Source organism: Aythya fuligula, chromosome 27, assembly GCF_009819795.1.
Source record: "Aythya fuligula isolate bAytFul2 chromosome 27, bAytFul2.pri, whole genome shotgun sequence".
Taxonomy (NCBI): Eukaryota; Metazoa; Chordata; class Aves; order Anseriformes; family Anatidae; genus Aythya; species Aythya fuligula.
The window spans coordinates 894,299-915,220 of NC_045585.1; the positions used below are offsets into that span (position 1 = coordinate 894,299).

At 48.6% G+C, this 20,922-nt stretch overlaps 1 protein-coding gene across 1 annotated transcript; it reads right to left on the reverse strand.

The window, feature by feature from the left end:
• Nucleotides 1-1,314: 1,314 nt before the first annotated feature.
• Nucleotides 1,315-20,680, reverse strand: GMCL1 (germ cell-less 1, spermatogenesis associated). The gene is made up of 14 exons (XM_032204101.1): nt 20,464-20,680; nt 19,328-19,451; nt 16,717-16,813; nt 15,840-15,937; nt 15,249-15,361; nt 14,567-14,632; nt 14,316-14,400; nt 14,015-14,105; nt 13,290-13,430; nt 8,895-8,964; nt 4,505-4,580; nt 3,559-3,704; nt 3,266-3,353; nt 1,315-2,297 (listed from the first exon to the last, which is right to left on the reverse strand). Exons 1-14 carry the CDS (start codon nt 20,661-20,663, stop codon nt 2,169-2,171), a joined length of 1,524 nt encoding a protein of 507 aa, XP_032059992.1. The 5' UTR covers nt 20,664-20,680; the 3' UTR covers nt 1,315-2,168.
• Between the last annotated feature and the right edge of the window lie 242 nt (nt 20,681-20,922).

A 20,922-nucleotide genomic window follows, 5' to 3' on the forward strand; every position in this document is an offset into this window, starting at 1 on the left:
ATATTTATTTTTAGTAATTGACTGCAATGATATTATATATAGGCTTCCTTATTTTTGTACTTTTCATACCGTTTTCCTGAGTGTGGTGTTGTACTTCTCAGCTCCCCTTTGCCACGATTGCTGCTCCTAGTCAGTGACAAATAAAAAAAAGAGAGGAAAAAAAACCACACCCATTTTCTGGGCTAAGTTGTGCTGTGTTTGGATTTCTGTGCTCCTGCCAGTCCGTAGCAACCCCTTGGGAAGGGCACCTGCACCACCAGCCCCATCCCCAAGCCCTGACCCTATCCCCTGGGACAAAGGACAGTGCTGGGCAGGGATTTCTTCACCCTGACAGTCCCAACACAGCCAGGAGGGTGGAGGTGGGACCCGGAGACCTGTAGATCAAGGGATGGAGTCATCAATGTCTGGAAAAAGAAATCAACGTGCATCTCAGGCGAGCTCTTGCCCCATCTCGCCGCCCGCCAGGCGGGCAGGGCAGCGGGTGCAACCAGCCCCAGGAGCCAGCAGGCGTACGGGCAGAGCAGGATCCGGTCCTGCACCTTGCAGCGGGGCAAGCCCTCAGCACAGAGCAGGAGCCCTCGGGCAGCTCAACCCACCAGCCAGGCCTGGAAAAGCAGGTATTTTAACGAACCTGTTCTCTTCCGGCAGTAACGAGCAGCCCAGATTTCCTTCTGCTGAATCAGTGATGGTTTTAAAAGCTTTTTACTAAAGTGCTCAAAGCATCTAAAACCGAAGTCTGATGCTCTAGCAGATGAAAGCCTTAAAATTCTGCTCCTTGTCCAAAGAAATAAGAGAGAGAACGCAAGATTAGATGGAGAGCCGCTTCCACAGGAAGAGTCTAATAGAAAAATACAATTCCTGGCACAAAAGGACAGACACCAGTGAGTCTTCCACTTCAAGTCATTTATTGACAAGTTGCCACGTTTCTCCATCGTGCCTAATAATTTCATCCTTGTTATAAAGTACAAATGGTTTTATACTTTTCTGACATTAAAAAAATAGGCTACTAAAGAGGCAAAATTCCCACCTTGAGTCCAAAAATCCTGATGTAAGAATTCAAAACTGTAATAGTCAAACAAAACCCAACACACACGAGAAACAAACACAGTGTACCTCTTATACTTGACTCGCTCATGAAACCAACTCAAAGTGAATCCCTTGTTCCCAGCTCTTACTTCGGATCCTGTGACCTTGCTTAACTGATGTGAAGTTTGTGTGAACACATACTACTCAAAAGGCACTCAAAGGTCACAAGTTCCTGAGCTAAAATGGGATATATTCCCAATGTAACAGTTAAAACAAGTCACAAAAAAAAAAAAAAAAAAAAAAAAAAGTTTAAAAATTGGTATTTGGTTTATGTGAGTACAGGAAGGATTCAGCAGAACCCTAGCTGAAAGCTGCTGCTGTGTAACAGACTCAAATGATGCTTAGTACATTAGATTACGTTCAGTAGGTGGAAAAAAATTCCTTTATGAGCAAATTTGCAAATTCACATGCTAAAAACAGGAAGAGAAAGTTTTGCTGAAACATTAAAAAAGGCAGATAAACAAGAAAGAGAAGTATCTATACGAGATGCAGTAATGGCTTAAAAAACAAGCAGGTTTGAAAGTCTGTCCAGTTAAATAACTAACAGAAGTTGACAGGCATCCACTACACAGATGTATTTGGCCCTCATGGAAAAGGAAAGGACCAGAAAAGCAAGCTGAATATGGACCTGGTATTTACAAACCAGTTACTTACAAACAAACAAACAAACAAAAAAAAAAAAAAAAAAAAGAATAAACCCATCACACTAACTAACCATACATCCTACAGCGCGTGCTTAGAATTTGACAGGTAAGTTAGCGACGTCATTCACACAAATTCCCTATTTCCAATTTGGCTCAGTTTTTACCCAGAAAAAAATAAGAGTGGAACACCTCTCAAACATGGAATGGCTGTTGTCTGAAAATGCAGAACAGAAACAAAAACGAATACAGGGTAACTAGTTTTGGCCTATATCACTTCTGGTCTTATCTTCAGATATGCATAGGAGTATACTAAGGCCATGTATCATTTGCTACAGTGTAAGGCCTTTTTGTTGTCAAAGCTCTGTGCGTCAGCAGGGCATTAACTTAAAGCAGGCATACGGAGTCCTACGAGTGCTACTATGTTCCACTGAAGAGGTCTCAGCTTTCCAAATTTTCCAGCAGTGCCTCACTGTCAGTCTTCTTCTCCGGCGACGTGTACAAGAAGTTACAGCAGATGTAGAGTGGGAAGATCAGCAGCCTGCTGTCCAGGTTCATTACCACCTGCTCCTGTAAAGCAAACACAAAGGGTGTTTGTACAGCGAGCAAAAACTTCCCTTAGAAGGAAGTACAAAGAGCACACAAGATGGATGCTAACAATCATTCTATAAATTTTAATGACTGTGTATAAAAAGATCAAAATATTAAAAAAAATAATCAAGATAATCACCCCTTTCAGCAGATATTTTATAACAGTAACACTGATAAGATGTTCTCAAAATGGTTGTAAGCCTTTGTCCTTTGTCCCAGTGCTGCCATCCTTCCGCATCAGGCATAACGAAACTGCAAGTGGCTGAGAAGACTTCCAGTAAGCTGGAGACACTTCTACCACTCTCGGTTTCAGGCAATTTAACAAACCAGGCAATCCTTAACAGCCTGTTCTGTAAAGCAAACTAGTTTGATGTTTGAATTCTTTTTGTTTTACTCTAAGAATTGGCTCGGCGGTAGCAAAACGGGTATATTTTCTTAAGAAAAGTCCTCTCTGAGGTTTCTGTTTATTTTTTTCTTGCATAGAATAATAAATACCACCCTTGAACAACATACAGACATTCTTTTAACAGTCTTCAGTTTACAATACAAGTCTCCTTAAATAAACTCCAGATTTGCCTCTAAATAAGCAGCAGTCTGATGGACCTATTATTCAGAAGGGTAATCGCACCAGTGCTGGAAGTCTGGGAAAGCGAGCTGCCATCTGAGCACGACACCAGCAGCAGGTAGTTTCAGCAGCACCATGGGAACTAATTTCATTATATCAGCACTAATGAAATCCACAATATCCTACTCTACTTACACTTCCTGCATTAGCTTGATCTTCCACTCCTATAAAAGCAGTACTTTACATTCCACATCAGCAACAAAAAGAACAGCAGCTCTTCAAAAGCACTCTTGAATTCTCAAATTCTCAGCTTTTTTTTTTTTTTTTAAATGCCTTGGACTCTGCAATTCAAGTTCAACAGCTCAAAAATCGACAAACATACCTGGTCTTTCTCTAGGGTTAGGATCTGATACCCCGTTGTTCTACTGCAAATAATTTTCCCACTGCTATCAAAAGAGGCTAGCCGTAACCTAAGGATATAACAACAGTTACGTTACTTAGTTTTCCAGAATTCTGTCCTTCCAGCACAAAGTTTCTCCCAAGGAGACAATACCATTTTCAAACACAACCAACTTCATGGCAGCAAAATTAAACGCAAGCACAGATGGAAAAACTTGGTTGAGGCAACAGGTTTTAGCACACACCACAGGGTCTGAATTGTTGGCTCTTTGTTACCTGAAGGCTATGTTTCTCCGAGGCTGCAGGCTGACTGACCCGCTGCATGGCTGATTGAGCGTATTCCTCTTGAAAATGATGTACCGGTTGGTGTACGTAACCAGGAGGTCGAAGCCGAAGTTGAAGCCAGTCCATCGCCAGCAGTACTGAAGGACAGAAGCAGAGAACAAAGCAGGCTGAGCGTTTGCTGCGACAGGCAGAGGACGAGCTGCTTGCCATCAGGTCAGAGGTGGGAACGGGGTTCTCAAACTGAGAGGAGCCTTGTGAACAGCCACCCGAAACATCAGGTGTCAGCGGGCAGCCCGGGCAGACTGATGACTTGGGAGATGAGTTCAGCAGCAGCTGCCTTCCAGACACACAAAGCATGCTGCACAAACACACACAAAATGCTTCTATGTCCTCAAAACCAGCGCCGCAGCTCTGCACAGCACTTAGCTGCAGGTCCCGTTCACACCCAAAGCGCTCCTTTGAGCGCGACACCCTCAAGTTCAGTGCCTTCAGACTTTTCCTCAAGACCTTTTACCTAAAGACACGCACACAGAAGGAACGCACAGGGGTTCTGACTCGGGCTTTTACACGTCAGATCTAGAAAGCTTCCTTTCCCACTCCAAAGAAAAGGCATTAGTGAACAGGGCTCTATTTTAGCCACGTGCATTTTACGAGTCCCAGATGACAAGTCACGGCAACATTCCCTCTCCTCACACACTGCAAGTTTCTCCAAACATGGGCCTGCTTGCAGCGCACCAGCACAATTAAGACACTAACTCCTTACTCATCTCACACACAACAAGCATTTTCGGCCTTCTAGGAAGAACAAAGGAATTTCTTTCACCTCCATTCCACCTTCTTGATGCAGGTTGACAATTAAGACCTACGTGTTTTGAAAATACCTAACATGTCTGAGACATGTCAGCTATGCACTAACTAAGCCGCACGCCGTACTTACATCACCGTCCTTTGCAAGCTTTCTACCACACCTCATGCTGTTTCCTTCCAGTTCCTCTTTATTTATTTCTTGAGGCCTGCAAAAAACAAAAAAAACAGTTCATCTTTAAGGCGATTCGAACAGCTTTGTTTGTTACTTCAGCATGGGAAAGCTGAAGAGGCCTGAGTGACCTGGGCTGACCCCACACAACCGCCCCTGGTTTGAGCAGAGGCTTTGTGCGGGTGACTTCTCAGGGTCCTTTCCTACCCAAGTTACCCCACAAACATCAAACTACTTCAAACCTGCAACAGAGACGGGGTTGTTACGCCTCGGTTAGGCAGGACTTTACAAAAGAACCACTCCAGATAAGGACATTTTGTGTCTAGCTCTTGTAATAAATTACGCTCTCCACTCCCCCCTAACGTGCCCTTTCCGAAGGCAGCAGTCTGGCTTGCTGGGCGCACGCACAACCCGAGTGCTGCTGTTGGGCAACAGCTGCAAGCTCGGCTCAGCAGCAGCACGATGCAGAAGTGCCCAAAGAGACACCCTGAAAGATTTCTCAAGTTGGCTGGTTATGCAACTCGTCTAAAAAAAGTTTACCCTCAGCGTTCGCAGCGCGCTGCAAGCCTCTCGATTCTGCCCTCCCGTACAAACATGGACTTTTTTCACCCAGCAGCTTCCACTGGTGCTCGAACACATTTCCTAGCCTCGCAGATCCAGCCCAAGGAAAGTCAGTCGCAGTTTTCCAGGGGCATGGTACTCAGGGAACGTGAAACACGGTTACATCACTAACCAAATAAACAGCCGCTGCCAGAAAGGCCTGCAGTCAGGCTGATGAAACACGCCCAAAGTGAGGATATAAATCACAATGAAAGGCAACCCCCCACGTGCTTGTAACCCCCCGGTGTCACACAACATGCTGTCAGCCAGAGAAGCAAGAAGAAGAGCTGCATTTTTCTTCCTACTGTGTGTACACCACAAGAATGTGGCTGTAGCTTTTACAGACAAGCTTTTCTGAACAAACTTTACCTGTTTCTGTAAAATCTAATCCGGGAAGATTAAGTATTTTATGAACAGGTTAAGCAAATAAGCCAGTCATGTTAACCAAATTCACCCGAGAGCCTCCTGCGTGCTTTTTCCACATTGTCTGGCTGAACTGGTTATGTAGCTGACCTAAATCCAGTAACGATGATAAAAGATTTATTTCTGTTTAATTACTGACAGATTTCAAAAACATTCGTACATAATGCTCAGACAGACATTAGTATTCCCTCCTCAATTCCTCAAGCAGCCTCAAAAGATGCAAAACTTCCAGCTTTAACCACTTCCCCTGGCCTACTGCACGCTTAGCGAGCAGCCAAGTTATCCTATTTCCCTCTTAAACACTGCCAAAAGACCAAGGGAGTAAAAACAATCCCTGTCGCAGACCTCAGAGATGTCTCTCACAGCTGTCCCAGAACAAAGGCTAAGTCAAAATAAGTGATCTACTTGAGCACAAGGAAGAAACCTCGGGCAGCCACATTTCAAAGGCACAAAGTCCAGTATTATCCTATAAAATTCTCAAATTCTGAAAGAGTGAATAAAACGTTTAGTCCTTCAAAATGCAACCTACCAAAGCAGAAGAGGAACATCTTCTTTTCCTCTGTGTTATCAGAAGAGCAAGCCACAGCCCATATTTCAAAGCACCCTAACCTCACTGTAGTGGCAGTCTCTGAAGCAGCAGGTGGAATTACGGGGTGAGGTACCAAAATGGGGCCTCACTCCAACTCAGCAGGAGTCAGACCTCGCATTTTGTCCCATTTACCAAGTTTTCATCCTCACCTCAGTGGGAAAAAACACACCTGAGACAGGCAGGAGCTGTGGGAGGAAGGGGAGCAGAGCTGGGTAAAAGCAGGGCCTTCCAGAACCTTCATCCTCCTCTAGCTACAGGTGGGATAAACACCCAAACTATTTACTTTAACACAAGGAACAGCCACATGTCTTGCCCTCTGAGATGAGTTTTAACCACAGGCACCTCAGCAGAGGTGTCAGCACGGCTTGCCAGCAGCAGAGAGAAGCAGTCACAGGAGCTCGGGCGAGACTCAGCCTCGTCAGACACTGCACAGTCCCGGGGAGCGCTCTGCACGCACACATCTCCCTCCCACGCGGCTCCGGAGGGCAGCATGTTCAAAGACCGTGAGCCATTACTGGCTACTAAACAAACAGTAACCTGGACGCCACCTCAAACCAGCGAGTCCACCAGAAGCTGAGGTGCAGCGAGATGAAACGCTTCGTCTCACCCACCGCTGGCCGCTGCCGCCAACAGAGACCTCGGCGATGAAGGCCAGAATGAAAGGCTCGGGCGGGAAGGTACCTGCTCCGTGAGCGCAGCCTTCTCCCCCTGAGATTTGCAGTTGTAGCCTTTAAAAAAGCTGCAAAAGAGAAAACCAGACAAACCAGACCTGGCAAAACACCCTGCGCATTCCAAGAGTCACCGAGATCGCCAGCACCGCGGCCGAGCGCGGGCGCTTCTCGTTTTGAGCCGCCGTGACCCCCGGCAGCTGCACTTCAGCTCGTGCAAGAGCTGCCTTTTCAGCAGCACGTATCGATGGCTGGCAACCCACACGGTCACACTGCTAACAGCAAAAAGCAGCAAACACAAAAAAGCTTATCTTGTGACTGAGTTTTGACGACTGTCGGTGCTCACTCTCTCGTTACCTGCGGTTTCTTATTGCACGTCAGCAACCTGCAGGCCAGATTTCCTGATGGGCGCCCATTTCTCGTAAAGTCGTTGATGGATCTACCAGCAAAAGGCTTCCCAAGACAACCGGCGTACCAGAACTCAGCTACGACCCCCCTATCTGAAACTGCAGGAGCTGCAGAGGCTCAGAGCTCCGGCCTTCACCACTTCCTGAAGCGCTGCTGCTGCCAAAGAACCGCTGCTTAAAGATCTCGATCAAAAGACCCCAGCCAGAGCTCTGGGGAGTTGTTATCCTGCTACATGATTACATTGAACAGAATAATTTACGGAAATACCTCCTGTACAATACACAATTAAGCCATGGAAGACACTGCCACGGGGCTAAAGGGTGAAGTGCCTCAGCCTAAAGGTATTTAAGAACAGGGCTGTTGGGGGCTGGTCGCTCTGTAGGCACCCAGGCCTGACCTCCAGCTGGAAAACTCTTCATAGCTCACTGCCAAACGCATCCAGGTAGCGCCTGCTCTTCACTTCTACCACTCTCCCATCCTCCTGCACGTAACTGCCACGCAGCACTGCCACAGACTGCACAGCCTTTGGGTTCACGTCAGGACACCGGCTCGTAGGCTCTTCAGAATGCAATTCATAAATTAAGCCCCGCTCTGCAATCAGGCGTGCTCATCTGAACGGCAAACGCTGGGCTAAGAGAACGGGTGGAAGAGGCTGTTTGTGGGTGTTTGAGAGGCAATAACACACACATCGCAGCTTCCTGACCTGACATTTGTCCTCCACAAAGCACACTGAAACCAAGGTCAGAAGACAAAGGCAGGAACAAGTTGCCCCGCTGCATTTCACCACCGTTTGGCTATTTAGAAGACACCTAGGAACCTGCTCCATGCAGCAAAAAGCAAGCAGAAGGAGAAGAAACAGCTCATGATCCCCACACGGGTGCAATACACGCCAAGTCAGCGTGCCTCGCTGCCCAAGTCACCAGGGGCTGCAGAAACCCCAAGGGGTCAGGGAGTTAGAATGAAATACAGCCACGTGCAGACCTCCAAAGGGCACAAAAGCACCACGTGCTCGCTGGTGGCACACTGTGGAGCTTCCTCGATGGCTACGAGGGAAAAAGCTGGAGGTGCTCGCGGCAGGGAGAGCGGTCAGCCAGATGCCAGAGGGGGAAGGCTGTGAAATGAGACGGGAACGAGGTGAGCAGGGTGCTGAGCCCTGCTGGTGCCGAGCCCACGCTCGCTGCACAGCAGAGGCAGGAGCAGAGGTGGGCACACAGCCACCCCTGCACAAGCACGACGGGACAAATGGCCTTCTGTGCTGGCACGGCCGCTCGCCCCGCGCCACAGCCGCTGGTGCACCTCGCCCAGGGAGCCGGGAAGCAGAAGAGGAAAGGCAGCTTCTGCATCCACAGGACTTCGCCTAAAATCACCCTTAAAATGTAAACTAGATAAGCGTAAACCAACAAAAGAAAAAATACAGGAGAAAAAAAAAAAAAAAAAAAACACAAACATTTACCTCTAGAGATATTTTAATTTACTGCGTAAAGGCCAGGAGGTCAGCCAGCCTGAGGAACAAATGGCTCCACGGAGAACAGTTTAAAACCAAAACATCCTTCCCCCCACCCCTCGGTAATGTCAGCTCCACACACTGAACATGGCAGAGTTTATACAAGAGGAAGGTTTCCAATTTAAGAAATAAATAAAGGAAATCCTGTAATATACCTACCCAATATCATTGTCTTGTTCTGCTCTGAGCATGGCAAACCACTGCTGTTTGTAAACAGAGGACAGCCATTCTAAAATTAAAAAAACATAAATGAGCTTGGTGTTGTCTTCGGAGCCGGGAAGGGGGATGTTCACAAACATTTCAAATAGAGAAATGAGGTTACAGTGAAATAATAAGCTTACGCCTGCTAACGGAGCGGCCTGAGCTCACCCACCAGCAGTAAGGGACTCGTGGTGTTCGCCTCCAGGCCCCGGCCACAGCAGCAGCAGCAGCACAGGTACGATCCAGCACCTACCACCGAGTAGCTCAGCACAGCGTTTGTCTTATCGAGCACTCGTGACTGCCAGGAATTAGGCAAGCAAGTAGATTTTGCTTGACACGAGGTCCTGTCAAGCAGAGGAGCTCGCTGACAAGCCCCAAGGAGAACCACAGACTTGAAGGGACCTCGAGAGGTTATCAGGTGCAGCGCTGCTTCCTGAGCTGCCACCACAGCTCTGCAGCAGTTGAGCAAGAGGAAAAACAAATGAAAGGGAAAGGAAGCAGTGACTCTTCCCAGATAGTGTGAAAAAGTTGCCCTCTGCTAGGAATAAACCTGAATCAGGGCTTTGAGCGCACTGGGAAGGTTTTATCGGCTCTGGTAACTTAGCAATTACAACCACGAGATAAAGCAAAACACAAATGAATAGTCTGTGAGTCAGTTACACACAAGGAATCACAGGCACCCAAAAGCACAGTGTGTAAGTCCTCAGGCGAGATAACAAAAGGGGCAAGTATGCAAGGTCACGTCCAAGAACAAGTTGCAGAGGAAGGGCTGCGATGAAAGGAACAGCGAGAGCCACCAGAAGCTTGGAACGAAGCACGTAGCTGATGAAGATGATAAAAGGGGGAAGAAGTGAGATCGCTGCTGAGCTCTCCTTAGATGTTCCCAACAAAGTTTTAAGCCAGCCCTCGCCCCGCTAGCTTAGAAAGCCAAGACTTGGACTCCACAGGACCAAAAAGTACAACAGAAGGTGTAAAAATGGCTTAAGGAGAACTACACAGTTAAGGAACAGAATGAGTGAACTAAAAGGGAGAAAAAAATCAGGAGGCAGGGCATTTTCTCTCTGTTCTTTCATATATACACATACAGCCCTCTTTTTCCCACCTCATGTTTCAGCTGCAGCTCATCTCTCAGCTCATAAACGTTACGAGGGAAAACAGCGCTCAGGAAATGCTCAGATGTGACCAGGTGGAACAGAAGGAGGAACGTTTCGCCCAGCAGACCCACGATGGACTTGTCTCTTACTTCCCCTCCGCACAAACAAGAACAGACCCTGCTGGGAGCCCTTGGTATGGTGTTGCAGTCCCTCCTGCAGCTTCCATGCACGTACAGAGCACAAAGAAGGAACTGCACCATTTCTTTCCACTACTCCCCACGCCGTTTCTTTCTTTCCCTCCCCGAGAACAACAGCCTGGAATAATCTAGAAGGCCCACACGTCACAACACGGAGCAGCCAGCAGCTGACCCAGGTACAACACAACCACCCCCACGCTGCCCGCTAGTTCTCTGCTCGAGAGGGCACCACCAAGACTTATCCGAGCCTCTTTTAATTGATGAGCAAAAGTTCCTCGTCTTACTACAGGTTTTGGCTGCAAGGAGGGAGATCAACGGATCACAAGGGCTCTCAAGCACCGAGCCCAGCAGCAAGACTTCATCGTGCACGCAGAGAGCTGCAGGGTTTGTTGTTCTTCCCTCCCGTGCTCCCAGCTCCCTTGGAATTCAGGCTTTTTGTTCTTAAATTAATAATCAGAGGTAGAGCAAACACCAGAAACTCTGCCTGCACTAACCACACACTCAAAACCTATCAGCTGCCTTTCCCTCTGTGCGACTGCCAAGCGTCCAAGCCCCTGCTGCAGCATTTATCACAGCCCTGAAAATGTAAACATTTTGTTCTCTCCTTCCCTGTGACTACACGAAAATTGCTTTCTGCTTTTCATTAGGCACAAGCAATCGGCTTCACAATTGCAATTAAAACTGTAATGATTTAGGGATTGCTCTTGCTTTGACATGCACAGAAAGCTGGCTGCTGGTTCTGTGTGGAGACGATTACTTATCCCTAGAAGAACATTAAGGAAAGGCTGAGCACTGCCCTTCTGGGAAATGGTAACAGCAACACGAAGAGAAGGAATTCCAGCCTGACGCTGGCAGATTTCTGGTTCTGTTTTATTGTTTTTCTGGTTTTCTTTCTTACTCACAAGCCGACAGAGCCACTTCACACACAAGTGGTCCGCAATTCTGCCGTGTCATCAGTAAAGCAGGTGAAGGCTTACGGGGTCATCACCCAACACCGTTTTATCTTTTGTTACAGAACGAAGATGTTTTGCAGCTGCATTATAACCTCTGCCAACATCAATCTTAAAAGCACTTAGCAGGGTGGATCGTATTTGCTTCCTAAATCACTTAGGCATATCAAATATCCCGCAACGAAAGAACAGATCTGTTCTTCGGATATTTTTTTTTATGTATAATGTAAAATTTCATCACTTGCTGCCCCAAAACTGCCCCACCTGCTGGCAGAACCGACCAAACCGTCCCCAGCCCGGCCCTCAGCTCTCCACAGCCCTCTGAAGTGCGCTGCCTCCCCCTGCTGGTCCCAGAACACTTTTTAAGAGACATTTGGAGCACACGAGTCGTGTTGCTCAGTTTTACTTTGTCAGGTTTCAGGTAGAAGACAAGTCTCTTCTCCATCTCTTAAGGTATTAACCCGAGCCAGAACTGGGGCAGGGAAAGCCAGAGCCTTCAGGCAGCAGCAAATGTCCACATCCACTCCATCAAAAGCTGCCTGGTGAGGGAAGACTGCCAGCTAGAAGAGCGACTAAACCATTATTTCTGGCAGAAGACAGGATGCAGCAGCACAAGGGAGGCAGAGCAAGTAAAGGGACGCTCGCTGCGTCATCTCAGTGACAAGGAAAGGGTCAAATCATTTAAGAAGGGTCAAAGAATTTGATCAGGCCAGCAGGCTTCACAACAAACACCCCACTGAGCCCGTTTTGGCACCGAGGTATCACGGTGCTGCCATCCGTGGAGGCATGAAGGAGGGAGCCAGACTGAGATCAAGAAATCCTTTTAATTCTACAGGAAAGGAGCAGTGGAACTGAAGGACGGGTTAAATATTTACGGGTGGCAAAAGCCCAGAGAAAGCCCAGGGCTACAAGCACGGACAGAAAGAACGCGGATGTCAAGGGGGTGCAAATAATGAAGAGTGATAAACAGCTCAATAAAGCGGCCTTAATTGACATCTGGCACCTGCACCTCCAGACACACTGAGGTGCAGGTGAATGGACAGGTAGAGCGGGGGCAGACACAAAAAATCAAAGTTGTATAAAAGAAACAGAGGGAAAATAAACCTGTCCTGGAGTTAAGAAGCAAAATTTAATGCTAGAAATCAACTATGATAAGAAAATAGAATGAAATATGGAACAAAGATACAAGGAGGCAAATTCCAAGGCAGAGCATCAGAAGGCCACTGCTACAGGGAGCACGTTAAACCGAGAAGAAAAACGTGGGGAGGGGGCAGCTGCTTCACAGGATAAAGACAGGAATGAAAGTGGGAGGGCATTTCCAAGCGAGACCCCAACCTGGCAACTCGTTTCCAGCTTTATTTGTCCGTCAGCAGCCAGGTTTGTGCAGCCTCCAAGAGCAAAGCCTGCCTGTGAGCTCAGACTTCAGCAGCAAGGCGAGAGGGGGCCTTTTGATTGCTTGGTATCCACTGATAATGTTATCAGCAGGAAGCTACAGCAACATGTACGTGGATTTCCATTCTACAGGCTTCAAAAAGCACCGGGGTCTAGAGATGGGATATAACTTACACCAGGCAAAGTGCAAAAAGAAAAAACCAAGAGCAGAGGAGTTACTTGCCCTTTCTCCTTTAAAAATATCCTGAATATCTGCTAGCAAGTACCATTTGCCTTTTGAGATGGGAGAAGAGCTTACAGTGTCCTGTGTTTTTGTTTTCATCACCAGGAATTATTCCAAAACCTATTAAAAACTGCCCAACTCTTTTTAGAAAGACACTGGCTAGAAAACAACTGAGCTACAGCAAGTTTTGCTCTCTTAAAAGGATTTTTCTTTCCACATCTGGGTCTCTGGAGTCACTTAAACCCTGGTAATGCACCGAGTATTGATTACAGCACATTCTGATAACCTGACAGAACACTTAACACACCTACGTATGCGCCTATTAAGACTTTTATGCATGTAAATATGCAGCTTCTGCTGAGTCTGCAGCCACAATTTAGGCTTTGAAGACCAACCGGGAAGCGATGAGGCAAGGCAGCGCACCCGGATCTCCCCGGTTACTCCGGGGAAGGCAGACGAGAAGCACAGGGAACTCGACCAGCTGGGTGCTCGCTCACCTGAGGGTATGAGGGAGTCTCTCTCGATAATTCGTGCCGATGCCAGGTCACTGATGATGTACTGCAGCCTCAGGTGTGTGAACACCGACAGGAACGCGTTCCCCTGCTCTGATTCCAGGAACGCAATGTCATCCTCAAAATCTGCAAGGCAACACACCCAGATTACAACTTGCTTTCCTAAGTATCTTCCAGCTCCTATTTCTGTTTGGGTTTTAATTGATTGGTCTGGCAGACAGGCTGAAATGGCTGGGGTTGGTCAGCCTGGAGGAGAAGGCTCCAGTAAGACCTTAGAGCAGCCTGCCAGGACCTAAAGGGGGCTGCAGGAAAGCTGGGGAGGAATTCTTTGTCAGGGACTGTGGTGACAGGACAAGGGGGAATGGCTTTAAACTAAAAGAGGGTGGGTTGAGATTAGGTATCATGCAGGAATTCTTTGCTGTGAGGGAGGTGAGGCACTGGGACAGGCTGCCAGAGCTGTGGGTGCCCTGGAGGTGCTCAAGGCCAGGCTGCATGGGGCTGGGGGCAGGGACTGGGGGCAGGGGCTGGACAGGATGATCTGTAAGCTCCCTTCCAACCCAAACCAGCCCATGATTCTTTGGCTGCTGGCAGAGATGAGCCTTCCCAGAGCAAACAGGGGAAAGCCTGGAGGCAGAGGCAGGCTGTCACATTTTACTTCTAGCCCACGTCTGCAGCAGCCCAAGGCCACACAGGCAATCCACCCGTCCTACCTTTCCTGCGCTTGGCAAACCAGGCATCAGCTTCGGACAGGAGTTGTTTCAGAGACCCGTTCCAAGAAGGCACTAGCTGAAGGAACATCCACTAGGTGAAACAGACAAACTCAGTAAGCCCATTGGAGAACTTCTTTTAAAAGAAGTAATATATTCATTATCAAAGTGATATTTTCATGATGCAGTCGTTCCTAAAAGACTTTGTGATGCCCCCTTAAATACCTGCACTAAATACCAAAAGGACTAAAACCATCAGCTTCATAAAGCAGCTGATGCAGGAGCACAACCCTCTGCTGAGTACCTTTTTGAGGGCAGTATACACGTCCATTTCCACTTGCATTACAAATAGGTTTGAAGAGCTGATCAGCTGTTTCATGAGGTTTATGCTGAAAAAAAAAAAAAAAACATTGTAAGAGTTCTGTGAAACAGCACAAAGACAAGAAAAGTTAGGTAATAAGCGTCAATAGCCTAGGAAGTTATGTGCAGTAATATATACTTCAGGAAAAAAAAAAAATGTACTTTATGACTGAAAGTTAACTGAAGCCTGAATACCTGAGTTCTTTGAAGAGCTCAACACTCTGGTGAGTCATCAGGTTATTCAAGAGCCATTCAAGGCACCTGGATTAAAAGCAAGGAATTAGTGCCTTTGGTTTTTTCCTACACACACCAACATTTCTGCAACAGCTGCTTGGGCTCCTCTAGATCACGACACCTGATTTCGCACAGCAGGGATGCCACCCACTGGATCAGTGTTCCCCAGGGTACAGCAAAAGCTAAACTCAAAATTTAAGAACTCAAAAACTACCACAAAAAGCCCTGATTCACAGCAGAAGGCAGCAGTTAGCTCTAACCTCAGCACTCTGCTCCCAACCACGTATTTATCCCTCCCAATTAAGATAAAGTTAACCTTCCATTTTTAATATCAGAGCAGCTTCGCTCTAAAGCGGTCTATAATCACAAATACTATTTTATTGCTACACTGAAGATAAAATAGATTGTATTTACTAATATGCTTCAGTAATCAACTCATTTACAGCACAGGGCAATCGATCTACTACAATCTACAGTAATTTTAAGGTAGATGATTGTAGTAGAAACTGGAAAACTAAATGGGATGAGCAGAGCTCAATTCAGACAGCTTTAAAAAAAAACAAGGTAACATTATTTTACTGTTTGTAACTTTACAATTCTAATTAGCAGCGTACAAAGCAGCAGGGAGAAAGTAAATTCTTACTTTTTCTTCACAGAGTCTAACCCGTATGTCCCTGCTGAATTATAATAACCACACACAGTTTTTGCATTAATGGTTTCCTTCATCGTTTCACCACATTGCTGGATTAAGCCATCCTGTGGAGACAAAAAAATAACCACAAATATTCAAGGTGTAATTTTCCAAACAGGAAGCGCAAGAGATTATGCAGTTCATATGAGTTTTCATGCCTGAGCTATTTACCCAAATCACACGCCCCACAGTGACCTGTGCAGCGTTATCTAGATGATTCCCCAGAAAAACAGCTTAAGTTTTTCTCGAGGCTCTCTCACTTGGAAGAACAGCTTGATGAATACCTCCAGGGCAGAACAAATGAGCTGGGAAAACCTACTTTAATCTATCTCCAGATACGATTCCTCCAAATCTCACTTAATATTCCAACCGAGTCTCAGCCACAGAGTTTTGAAACAAAACCAGGGCATTGTGTTTGGCTTTCTTTTCCACTTATTATACGAGAATTATGCGTTTATCTGGCTGAAACAGGACGTGTGTGTGTGTGTTACGAGCTGTTTGTCTGACAGGAGAGCACACAAACACCGCGCATTTATTACTTACAAGCTGCAGCATGCAGGCTGCTGCTAAAAGTGCAACTACTCGACTGGGTTTTATTAACACATCGTCTCTGTACAGTGAGCCGAAAGCCACCTGTAGAGCTGAAAAAAAGCACAGCTGTCAGACAAATGCAGGACGTTGAACCTGGAGAGCTGAAAGAAGCCTGAAATACAACCACGGCACTCGAGTGCATGCTCTCTACGACCATACTTATTTGCTCTTTAGCTAAAAAGCTAATATTTACCAGCCAAGCACACACACACACGGTACACACAAAACACACCATTAACTAATGAAATACGGCCCATTTCACTGTCTCAACAAAATATCCATCCCAAAATAGCTGCCACGTCATGTCACGGAGCAATGCAGAGAGCAATAAAGCCAGATAAGAAGAACCTACACCTCACGATCCCTCCGTGCAATCGATCAGCAGCGTTACACAGAGATATTCCTATCACGTTAAACATTTCTCTGCAGTTCTTCTGAAAAAAACTCTGCTGCTTCACTCCACAGGTCTCGGAAGCGCAGGAAAACGTTTTGTCAGCTCGCCTCTGTCCCCTGCCAGCACTCCACTCAAGAGCTTTTCAGGAGCTGGCAGACGAGGAGGCGATGTGCTCCACCACTGGGGTTCCCACAAGTCACGTACCTTGTTCTCAAGAGCTCCCTGCTGCCCAAACACCAAGGCGAGCTCCTCAGCAGCAGGCACCAACGTGAGCTCAGCCCTACCCGTGACCCAAATTCAGCTCAAAACCAAACGAGCACCGCACTCTCTCTCTCAAGTTTCTGATAGTTTTAAATTTCTGGGTTTAATTTTCATTCTATTTGTCAAATTCAAGCTAACTGCTACCTTCAGGTGAAGATAAAGGCTCCCCCTTACCTTCTACATCAATATTATGGTCAGGAATCTCCAGCTCTATGACGTTCATGCTCGATTCTCTCCATGATCCGCTGAACATACTGGAGAAGTAGCCTGACTACAGGAGGGGAGACGAGAGATACAGACCTCAGCTAAGAGATTCCGTTCAGATTAAAACACCCACAGCAGCACAGAACCCAAACCGTTCCCGTTTCCCTCTACGCCAAACAAAAGGCATTAGGGGAACATTTCACAAGCTGAAACATTCCGGCACACTCGAGAAAGGGCTACGTGTAATTGCTTTATTTCTGAAAGTGAAAACGCATCCAGAGAAATTGGACCGCACGGCTACAATCAAAGTAAAGAGCTTTAGAGGGCCAGAAAAGCCACATAAGCATTTCTCCTACAAACCACAGCACCGATGGGGATATAATTAGTCCAAGAACTAAGTCCTTAATGTTACCGGTGGGCAACAAAGCCTGCAGGCATCAGGGAACGCCAGTTTGGGTATTAAAGAAAAAAAAAAAAAAAAAAAGCATGCAAGACATCCAAATTAATGTAGAAGGCTGTAGTCTCGTACCAAGGACAGACACACACACCACTTATGGAAATATACCTTTATGATAAAGCGCAAGGCATAAAAAACTAGAATTTGATTGGTTTCCGTCCAAATGAAGTGAAATACACTGCTCTACTAGGGCTCAGGACTGTCCTCAGCGGCAGATGTGCGCATCCTGAGACTCTATCACTCCCTGAAGTTTACCTGGGAGATCAAAAAGATAAAGTCTATTTGTGCCGTGCCGCATTCCCTGACCTCGTAACTCAGCGCTTCAGCTCAGGGCAGGAGCAAATACCCGGTTTTACCTGGAGATGGAAATATTCCTACACCTTCAGCACACCCCGCAGTGCTGACGGCACACACCACGCTACGCTCAGAGCCAGGATCACCTCGCCAGCCACGAGGCTACCTCAGCTGTGCCACGCAGAGCAGCTCCTCGCTTTGAGGAAGAGTTTATTATTTCAGCGAACAGCGTAAGGAAAAGGTAATCCTTCATTTCTTAGCTCTGTCAGTCAGGAACTTCAGACACCAGGGAGACGCTCAGAGCCAGCCTGCTCAACCAGGCAGACGAGGAGACAGCTTCATTAAGAGCAATTTACAGAGGTGTTTCCGACCTCCAAAACTATTTCCTAGTGACAGAGCTTCAACTCCAAGACAAACCTAACTTGTAAGAACAGGAACTTAACTGCAGAGTTCCTCCTTGCAGGAGCCTCGTGTGCAGGAGGCCTCTGCAGAACAACACTGCTGCTTTCAAAGCCTGGTAGAAGCACCCAGGACGTGGTTTAACATCACCAGCAGCCACTCACACCAGGTTTTGAGGAGCAGCTTCATGGATTTGTGCTATAGCACCAACAGAACCACAACAACAATTAAAACCACCCATAACTATCAAAGGACTAACCAGCAGTGTGTCTATCCTGTTTGAGTCTGCCTGCTCAGCACGCTCACATCCTCCCTTTGTTGGCTGTAGATCAAAAGGGAGCTGGCAATCGGGGCTGTGTGCACCCTGACAAAGCACACCCTCTCTTCCATCCAGAGATTGGGGCTCTCCTCCCTCATTCATGCTCTTTAAAACACTCTAACATGTGCAAAACTAAAGGCTTTCTCCTAGAAGAGCACAGTGGAACTTTCCCACCATGGCTGATGTAAGGAATTGTTGTACCTGCACCATATTTGGTTAATAAAAGCAAAAAAAAGCCAGAATTCACTCCTGCTGTCATTTGTGACACCAGGAAAACTGCACCCAGCCACTGAGTGTCTCACCCTGACACCTCCTCGTAGCTCAGAGCCCTGCACTGTTTGGCTGCAGCTAGCAGAGAGGCACACACATCTTCAGGTAGAGCACCTGGAGCTGTTTCCTCTTCTGGCTCCAAATAAATTGCTCCCGAGGCCAGACTCCTGCTTTACAGGTGCCGCAGCCAAGCGAGAGGCTCCAAGCTTTGCCCCCACTTCTGTCCCAGGAGAAGCAGCCAAGGAAGCACTGCACAGAGAAAACCTGGGCGATTCGTACCAAAACCCAGAGCAGGGCACAGCACGTGCGGCGTTCACACAGACCTCCACAGGTTGCTCGAGGGCTGCTCTGGAGACGCAGCCACAGCAGAGCCCCTGCGGGTCCCTCCCCGAGGGAAGCCAAATCGAGGCGGGGGCTCCACGAACAAACCCCTCCTGGAGGCGCTTTGCTTGCTCTGCAGTGACAGCAGCCTCACGGGAGCCCCCCAGCTGCTCGTCTAACAGACAAGAACAGGTTCTCCAGACGCCAAGAGACAACTCCCAGCAGTTTTCACAAAGGCCAGGCCGTGGTTAAAGCAAGCAGGTTCGAAAACTAACAGCAGAAGGGAGCTGAAGAAGCCGTTTGCAGGCACGGAGCCACAGCCACGCTCCCTGAGGTTGCTTCCCAAAGCCCAACAAACAGTGCTCGGGGCCACCACACAACGAGAGCGGAGTGGGAAACACAGGAAAACAGACAGGAGCAGGAAAACCTCCATCCGTGTGGACTGCTATTATTTTGGGGGTTATTTGGGTACTGTTTCATTAGCCGCCTTTATCGCACCTTGCTGTAAGCCAGCAGCTCACCTGGCACAGATAGATCTTGTGCAAGTTCCACTCCTCCCCCAGCGCGCAGATCTTGATGTCACTGTTCTCGCCGTTGAGGAACAGCGTCTGATAGATGTACTTGGAGGTGCTTTTCAGCTTCTTCCTGCTCGGAAAAGCAGACAGAGGCACGCTCCTTGAAAACCCCCTGTTACACAACAACACTAAGCAGAGCACTTCACAGTTTGGGCTTTTTTCTTCCCAAAAAGCTTGACCCTACCCCAGTTTGTCCCTGCCCCCAGGTGCTCCCCAACAACCTCCCCCAGCCCTTTTCCCTACCCCCCCTTTTTGCATAACCTCCCCGCAGCCTCACTAGGTCCCCACACGCCCCCCAACCACAGCCCCTCAGCCCCAAACCCTGCAGCAGCCCCTGCGCCCCCCACCTCCAGTTCCTGCAGCAGCAACCCCCAGAAGGAAACCTTTAAAAGGCCCCAGAACCCCCCCCCCTTTAAAACGCCCCCAGAGCCCCCCCAAGGGCCCCAGACTCCTCCAAGAAGCCCTGAGCCCTTCCCACCTTCCCCACAAATGCCCCAGAACCCCCTTTAAAAGTCCCCCCCAAAAGTCCCCCTGAACTTTGGACCCCCAAAAGGCCCCCCAACCCACCAAAAAAATCCCCAGAACCCCCCCAAATACCCCCAGATCCCCTCCAAAACCCTCAAACACCCCAAAACCTCCAAACAGGCTGCAGAGGGCCGCTTTAAAAGGCCTCAAAATCCCCCACAAAACCCACCCCCGAATTTCTGACCCCCCAAACGCCCCCCAACCCACCAAAAAAGCCCCAAAACCTCCCCAAAATTCCCCAACCCCCCCAGAATGCCCCCAAAGGACCTCAGAACGCCCCCAAAGGACCTCAGAACGCCCCCAAAGGACCTCAGAACGCCCCCAAAGCCCCCAAAACCCCTGAGAACCCCCCAAACCCTCCCAGAACACCTCAAAGACCCCAAAACCCCTGGACACCCCCCCAAAGACCCTCAAAACCTCCCTAAACCTCCCCTACACCCCAAAAAACACCTCAAAGACCCCATAACCTCCCAGATCCCCCCCAAAGAGCCCCCAGACCCCCCAAAAAACCCCCAGGCCCCCCAGAACCTCCCCGAGCCCCCCAAACCCCCCCGGACCTGCGAGGGGCGTTGAGCAGCCGCTCCTCCCGCTCGGCCTCCCCCTCGCTGTCGCTGTCCCCGGCCCCCTCGGCCCCGCCGCGCTTCCTCTTCCCCCCTCGGCCCCCTCCGCCGCCGTCCCCGGCCCCCGGCGACGAGGAGGAGGAGGAGGAGCCGCCGCCCCGCCGCCGCCTCAGCACCCGGCTGCTCAGCGAGCCCATGGCCGCTCCGCCGCCGCCTCCTCCTCATGGCGGCCGGGCGGCGGCGGCGCCTCAGCAACGGCCGGAGGCGGCCATGGCCCCGCGGGCTCTGCGCATGCGCGGCGCGACGGCGGGGAGAGGAGGTGCGCATGCGCGGCAAGCGAGCCGCGCGTCTGCGCGCATGTGCTGGGGGGCGTGAGTGTGCGCGGCTCGCTTTGCGCATGCGCAATCGCTTCGTTCCCCTCCCTGTGCTCACTTCGCCCTGTGCGCATGCGCAGCT

What these genes read in the sequence shown, in the direction of transcription:
- GMCL1 (XM_032204101.1), bottom strand. Translation starts at nt 20,663, where the DNA reads ATGGGCTCGCTGAGCAGCCGGGTGCTGAGGCGGCGGCGGGGCGGCGGC. An exon ending in ACAAGATCTATCTGTGCCAG is followed by an intron (nt 16,814 to 19,327) that starts GTGAGCTGCTGG and finishes CCCCTCCTGTAG; the next exon opens with TCAGGCTACTTCTCCAGTAT. An exon ending in GAGCTCTTCAAAGAACTCAG is followed by an intron (nt 14,401 to 14,566) that starts GTATTCAGGCTT and finishes TTTTTTTTTCAG; the next exon opens with CATAAACCTCATGAAACAGC.